The 7,335-nt window shown below is 49.1% G+C and overlaps 1 protein-coding gene across 2 annotated transcripts; it reads right to left on the bottom strand.

Moving 5' to 3' along the window:
• Positions 1-1,082: 1,082 nt before the first annotated feature.
• MED11 (mediator complex subunit 11) lies at positions 1,083-3,303 on the bottom strand. 2 transcript variants are annotated; one of them, XM_011980430.1, is made up of 3 exons: positions 3,148-3,288; positions 2,814-2,944; positions 1,083-1,943 (listed from the first exon to the last, which is right to left on the bottom strand). In XM_011980430.1, exons 1-3 carry the CDS (start codon positions 3,230-3,232, stop codon positions 1,902-1,904), a joined length of 258 nt encoding a protein of 85 aa, XP_011835820.1. In that variant the 5' UTR covers positions 3,233-3,288; the 3' UTR covers positions 1,083-1,901. The 2 variants fall into 2 exon arrangements, with proteins under 2 accessions (XP_011835820.1, XP_011835819.1); XM_011980429.1 differs by having other exon boundaries at positions 1,280-1,830; positions 3,148-3,303.
• Between the last annotated feature and the right edge of the window lie 4,032 nt (positions 3,304-7,335).

Raw genomic sequence — 7,335 nt, 5'->3', positions numbered from 1 at the left:
TTATTTTTACACAAGGTATAATAAAGGAGATCGACCCGACAACATGGCAGGCACTGTATACTTGTTTTGTTTTTCGTTTTTCAGGTACGGGCTGTACGTTGCCCAGGCTGTTATGGAACTCCTGAGTCAAGTGATCCTCCCACCTTGGCCTCCGAAAGTGTGTGGATTAGAAGCGTGACCTACCATATTCAGCCTACACGTATTTGTTAATATCTAACATAGGACTAACCAGCCACTGCCCTCTCTTAGGCCCCTCATTTAAAAATGGTTATACTATAAAATGTGCTTTTCATACTGGGTGATAATAACTTGGACAAATTCTATGTGTATTTTTTGTTTTGTTTTGCTTTGAGACGGAGTCTCGCTCTGTCATCTAGGCTGGAGTGCAGTGGCACGATCTCTGCTCACTGCAACCTCCACCTCCCAGGTTCAAGTGATTCTCCTGCCTCAGCCTCCCGAGTGGGATTACAGGCATGCGCCACCACGCCTGGCTAATTTTTGTATTTTCAGAAGAGACAGGGTTTCACCATGTTGGCCAGGCTGGTCTCAAACTCCTGACTGCAAGTGATCCGCCTGCCTTGGCCTTCCGAAGTGCTGAGATTACAGGTGTGAGCCACCGTGCCTGGCCCTATGTGTGTTTTTTAACTACTAAAAATTATCTTTATAATGATGGACTCTTTTTTTTTTTGAGACTGAGTCTTACTCTGTTGCCCAGGCTGGAGTGGAATGGTGTGATCTTGGCTCACTGCAACCTCCGCCTCGCGGGTTCAAGCGATTCTCCTGCCTCAGCCTCCTGAGTAGCTGGGATTACAGGCGCTCACCACCACACCCGGCTAATTCTTGTATTTTTAGTAGAGACAGGGTTTCATCATGTTGGCTAGACTGGTCTCGAACTCCTGATCTGGTGATCCGCCCACCTCGGCACCCTAAAGTGCTGGGATTAAAGCTGTGAGCCACTGTACCTGGCCCTATGTGTGTTTTTTAACTACTAAAAATTATTTTTATAATGATTGAGTCTTCTTTATGGAAACAACCGGCCTCAGGCCCTTGCACCCTTACCATGATTCCTGGCTTGTTTGTTCTGCTCATGGTTCCCCCTCGTCCCAAATCTCCCCCAGTACACCAGTTGTTCCTCCCCACCTCAGCCCTCTCCTGCGTCCTCCTGTCCCCGCAACGAAGGCCTGGGCTTTCCCACCCTCCCTCCTTAGCAGGCGCTGTGCTGGGACACCACATGGGCTGGTTTCACTTCCTCAGTCTCTTGCCTACCCCAGTGAGAGTCTGATCTTGTTTTTATTGTTATTGCTTTTATTATTATTGAGACTCTAGTTCTTGTTTTGTCTCTCTGAATGAAGAAGAATGTGTCTTCGTTAGGCCAAGTCTGCGGGAAGCCTGGGGCAGCAGCGTGAAGTGTTAGAGGAAGTGGGTTGGGTATGGGAGTTTCCATCTCCTCTCTGAGCCTGTCAGGGTGTTTGTGGAGAGCAGAACAGGAGCACCCTGTTGGAGAGGCCAGGGCATAGCTGTGGGCAGGCTTGGGCTTTAGTTTTTCCGTGCCCACCATTTGCCCCTTTGTCCTAGGGTACTTTAATGAGCAGGGCATGTTGGTGCCCATACTCCCCACCCTACATGTTCTCAGGTTCTGTCCCATGGCGCAGGTGATGGTGTCCCTCTGAGCTCTGGGTCCACCTCCCTGGCCTAGTTCTCCAGCATCTGCTCGCAGGTTCGAGCCACATCACTGAGCTTGAGGCGGGCATAGTCCACTCGCTTCAGAGCCATCTGACAGTCCTTCCTCGAAGAGTAGCTGGAGCCCTCATGGGGCTGCCCTGTGGCCACCTACAAGACAGACTATGAATGGAGCACCATCTCCTTTACCCTTACTCCAAGCAGGCATCAGGTCTCTTGTCTCATTTCTTACCTGAGTTTGAATTTGTTAGGCCACCTGGTAGCTGGATAAATAAATCATTTAACTTATGTTAATCTTGTCTGTAAAATGGGAGTGACAATAACTACTTCCTAGAGTTGTTGAGGATTAGATAAAATAATACAGAGTATCTGGCACACTGTAAAAATTAGTAATGGTAGCGATCCCTGCGACAAGTTCAGAATCTTCTCAATCCTCCCCCTCTTCTCAGGATATAAGGATCTGGGACCTCGTGGCCTTGAAGTCAGGCCAAGTTTCCAGTGACAAAGTTCTGTAGTTCTAGCATAATTTACACATCTCCCAGGCACATGTGATGTTACCCAGTGAGGTACGCAGGGCCACCTTTAATTCTTTCATTTTATGATTTATTATTTTTATTTTTTGAGACAGAGTTTTTGCTCTGTTGCCCAGGCTGGAGTGCAATGGCATGATCTCGGCTAAGTACACCTCCTGGGTTCAAGCGATTTTCCTGCCTCAGCCTCCCTAGTAGCTGGGATTACAGGTGCTCACTACCACGCCCAGCTAATTTTTGTGTATTTAGTAGAGATGGAGTTTCACCACGTTGGCCAGGCTGGTCTCGAATTCCTGACCTCAGATGATCCACCCGTCTCGGCCTCCCAAGGTGCTGGGATTACAAGAGTGAGCCACCGCACCCAGCCTAATTTTTATATTTTTGTTAGAGACCAGGTTTCACCGTGTAGGCCAGGCTGGTCTCGAACTCTTGTCAAGCCACTGCGCCCGGCCCATTCTTTCCTTTTAGAGGAAGAAACCGGCTCTGGACGGCCGGCTGGGGAGGTCTGGGCCTGCCCAGTTAATGCTCCACCCGGGATCACCCAAGGCTGAGGCTTTGACCCAGAGCTGGGGTCCGCTCGCAGCACCCTCCAGACACACCGACCTGGGTGAGGTAGCGGATCTGAGCCGACAGCTCCGCCTCCACGTGTAGCACTGAAGCGGTGAAGGCCGCCGCCTGCCGGTCTAGAAGCCGCTCGTTGGTTTTTTCCTTGGACAGTTCTAGGATGACAGTACCTGCCAGGGCGGAGAGAGGGAGGGGACACACGGAGACTGCCAGTGTAGCCCCGCCCTAGGGCCAGCCCCTCTCAATCCCGCCCTTTCGCTGCGCACGCACGTAGGAGTTCCTCCCCCAACCCCGCTCCAAGTGCCGGGTCAGCCTGTGCGTGCAGCCCGGCCACGCGTTCGCTCCCCGCCGTCCGGGTTGTCGCATCCCGAACCTGCATTCTGAAGGATGGCGCCGATTTCCCGTTCAATGTCTTCCAGGGCGCGTAGTCTCTCGTTCGCCAGACTATAGGTAGCCATCGTCACTCTGGGAATTCTCACCTGGAGTTTCTCCTGAGAAACGCGACGCTTGTTCCGGAAGTGGCTCTCGGTGTGCGCCTGCGCAGAGGGCACCGTGTAGGGAGCACTACAATTCCCAGGATGCTCAGCGCAGCCTCGCCCCCACTCGGTCCACCTGGTGAACTACAACTCCCAGGGTCCGCGGCGCCTCAGCCACAGGACCACCTATAGTCAGAGGCGACAGTGGAATATCTCCTCGCCCAAGGCCATTCAGACCTGTCCGCCTTCTTGACACCGTCTGTGGCCTCTATTTAGTTTATTATACATGAGTTTATTTATCAGAGTCTCACTCTGTCGCCCTGGTTGGAGTGTAGTGGTAAGATCTCTCTCACTGCAACCTCCACCTTCCAGGTTCAACCGATTCTCCTGCCTCAGCCTCCTGAGTACCTGGGACTACAGGGGCCCGCCACCACGCCCGGCTAATTTTTGTATTTTCAGTAGAGACGGGGGTTTCACCATGTTGGCCAGGCTGGTCTCGAACTCCTGACCTCAAGTAATCCACCTGCTCCGACCTCCCAAAGTGCTGGGATTGCAGGTGTGAGCTCAATCTTAAAGGTGAGCTACGTGGATGAGAGCTTGTAGTGGAAAAGGGAGACGTCATAGGCAAGAGCATGGTGCTGTGACGGGCTCAGCAAATGTGGAGTCCAGCAAGGGATTCTGTCTGCCTGGAGTGAATGGAGTGTGGTGGGGGTTAGGTATGACAATGGTGAGGCTGGAGAGAGAAGCGGAATCAGGAAAAGTCTTGGAAGCTAAGTACTTTGGACTCGAGTTTGAAGGCATTTGCGCCTTTAAAGTGTTTTTAAGAAGTGTGTTATGACCAGAATTACCTTTTTTGGAAAGATCTCTTGTAACAGTTTATAGAAGATTATCAAAAATGAAACCAGTTTGCCCAAGGTTAGCAAATGAAGGTTATACTCAGTTAAACTGAATGATCTAGCCTGGGGAATGTAGTGAGATACTATCTTTATAAAAAAAATTGGGGGGCTGGGCATGTTGGCTCACTCCTGTAATTTCAGCTCTTTGAGAGGCTGAGGCGGGAGGATCACTTGAACTAAGGACTTTGAGACCAGCCTGTGCAATATAGTGAGACCCTGTCTCCTATATTTAAAAAAATAAAGGCCAGGTGCGGTGGCTCGCGCCTATAATCCCAGCCCTTTGGGAGGCCGAGGTGGGTGAATCACCTGAGGTCAGGAGTTCAAGACCAGCCTGACCAACATGGAGAAACTCCCATCCCTACTAAAAATGCAAAATTAGCTGGGCATGGTGGCACATGCCTGTAATCCCAGCTACTTGGGAGGCCGAGGCAGGAGAATCGCTTGAATCTGGGAGGCAGAGGTTGCGGTGAGCTGAGACTGTGCCATTGCCCTCCAGCCTGGGCTACAAGAGTGAAACTCCATCTCAAATAAATAAATAATAATAATAATATATAAATATAAATATTTTAAAATAAAAAAAAAATAGCCAGGCTTGGTGGCTGACACCTGTCTTCCCAGCTTCTTGGGAGGCTGAGATGGGAGGATTTCTTGAGCTTGAGAGGTCGAGGCTGCAGTAAGCCATGGATTGTGCCACTGCACTCCAGCCTGGATGACAGAGCGAGACCCTGTCTCAAAAACAAAACACTTGATGGGTCTGGCATTTGACTTAATCCTTCCCTAAAAGCTAATCAAATGACAGTGAAGTGGCTTATTTTTAAAAAAATGTATTTTTCGAGACAAGGTCTTACTCTGCTGCCCAGGCTGGAATGCAGTGGCTCAGTCATGGCTCACTGCAGCCTCAAACTCCCAAGCTCAAGTGATCCTCCCACTTCAGCCTTCTGAATAGTCAGGACCATAGGTGTGTGCCACCACATGTGGCTGATTTTTAATTTTTTTTTTTTTTTTTGTAGAGACAGGGTCTCATTGTGTTGCCTGTGCTGGTCTTGAACTTCTGAACTCAAAGGGTCCTCCTGCCTTGGCCTCCCAAAGTGCCAGGATTATGGGTGTGAGCGTACTGTGCCTGGCCTAAAGTGTTTTTAAAAGGAGTCAAAGGGAGAGGAGTTAATAGCAAAACTTTAGACGGATATTGGAAAACAGACTGATTTTGTAGTCAAGTGGTAACTAAGCCAGCAGCAAAGAAAGCTTACAAGCAACCTGATTTACCATGAAATTAGCAGCATCGTGTACAACTGGGGTGAAAGTGGTACTAAAATTAGGAGGATTATTTGAAGTTAGACCTCCAGATCTCTTTATTGACTCTATATATCTTGGCAACTGATCTTCCCCAACCCATCAGAATACTGGAGGTTTCTTTGTTGGAAATGGAAAACAGGTTTTTAGCTTAGAGAGCACCTGAGTACAGTTGAGGGCAAGACCACTGCATTGAAAACAGAGATTAGGCCGGGTGCAGTGGCTCACACTCGTAATCCCAGCACTTTGGGAGGCCGAGGCGGGAGGATCACCTGAGGTCAGGAGTTCGAGACCAACCTGGGCAACATGGTGAAACACCATCTCTACAAAAATTAGCCGGGCGCGGTGGCAGGCCCCTGTAATTCCACCTAGTTGGGAGGCTGAGGCAAGAGAATTGCTTGAACCTGGAAGGTGGAGGCTGCAGTGAGCCGAGACTGTGCCACTGCACTCCAGCCTAGAAGACAGAGCAAGACTCCATCTCAAAAAAAAGAAAACAAAAGCAAGTTTAGGGCCAGATGAGTTGGCTCATGCCTGTCATTCTAGCACTTTTGGAGGCCAAGGCGGGAGGATCACTTGAGCCCAGGAGTTTGAGACCCACCTGGGCAACATAGTGGGATCCTAACTCTACAAAAAATACAAAACTAGTCCCAGCTACTTGGAGGGGGCTGAGATGGGAGGATTGCTTGAGCCTGGGAGTTTAGACTGCGGTGAGTCCTGATCACACCACTGCTCTCCAGCCTGGGTGACAGAGTGAGACCCTGTATCAAAAACAAACAAACAACCCCCCCCCCACCGAAAGTTTATACAGTGAGTGGTAGTTTCCAGAACTCCATCAGCAAGGCTTATACTTTCCAGGTAAGAGACTGGAAGACTCTTCTCTGGGGAATTTGATAAATGAGAAAAGACCTCAGGATATGAACATCAGGGGCTCTCCAACCAGTCAGTTGGCCAGATAACCTCATAGTGAAACTCACAGTTGGTAAGTCCCAACTGTGTACATGGAAATTCTAGTCAACTTCTTAGCACCTCACTCTTTTTTTTTTTTTTTTTCTTGATATAGGGCCTCTGTCACCCAGGCTGGAGTGCAGTGGCACAATCATAGTTCATTGTAGTCCTGAACTCCTGGGCTCATGTGATCGTCCTGTCTCAGCCTCCTGAGTAACTGGGACTACAGATGTGAGCCACCATGTCACGCTAAGCACCCGCTCTCAAATGTGAGCAGAAAGCAAAGATTTCTAGGTATTTAAAGAAACTTTCTAACACGAAAGAGAGAAACCAAAATAAAAAGGGGGAGGTGGGAACAACTATTCAAGTTCTTAGGTAAGAGATAGTATAAAACATGATTGAATCCAAAAAAGCAACCTTGGCTGGGCGTGGTGGCTTACGCCTGTAATCCCAGCACTTTTGGAGGCCAAGGCGGGGGGATCACTTGAGGTCAGGAGCTGAAGGCCAGGGTCGGTATAGAGCTTTTCGTTCCTGAGTCAGGCTCTCAAGGTAATTGGCAGAGAGCAATGCCAACATTTTATTGAAAGTAGATGTTGTTGCTATTGTTTATGTGTCCAATAGAGTTGGTCCTGAGGGAATTTAAATGATGGTGCCACATTTCTTGATCCCTTCCTCCAAGAACATTATTTTCAGAAGACTGGAAGGTATCAGTAACACTGCAATTTGGAGCAAGACTCCGTCTCGAAAACAAAACAAAACGAACAAAAACACCCTAGAAAAATCAAACCATGAGGGAAGTAATGAAAAAAATCTATCACACGAGCCAGGTGTAGTGGCTCACACCTGTAATCCCAGCACTTTGGGAGGCCAGGGCTGGTGGATCACCTGAGGTCGGGAGTTCGAGACCAGCCTGGCCAACATGGTGAAACCCCATCTCTACTAAAAATACAAAAA

The sequence above is a fragment of the Mandrillus leucophaeus genome, unplaced genomic scaffold (genome assembly GCF_000951045.1).
Source record: "Mandrillus leucophaeus isolate KB7577 unplaced genomic scaffold, Mleu.le_1.0 Scaffold212, whole genome shotgun sequence".
Taxonomy (NCBI): Eukaryota; Metazoa; Chordata; class Mammalia; order Primates; family Cercopithecidae; genus Mandrillus; species Mandrillus leucophaeus.
Note: the sequence above shows the minus strand (reverse complement) of the source record. Positions and strands in the feature narration are given on the sequence as shown.

Coding starts and splice junctions, on each gene's coding strand:
- MED11 (XM_011980429.1), bottom strand. CDS start 3,232: ATGGCTACCTATAGTCTGGCGAACGAGAGACTACGCGCCCTGGAAGAC. Junction 2,945..3,147: donor CGCCATCCTTCAGAATGCAG/GTTCGGGATGCG, acceptor CCGCCCTGGCAG/GTACTGTCATCCTAGAACTG. Junction 1,831..2,813: donor AGATCCGCTACCTCACCCAG/GTCGGTGTGTCT, acceptor TCTGTCTTGTAG/GTGGCCACAGGGCAGCCCCA.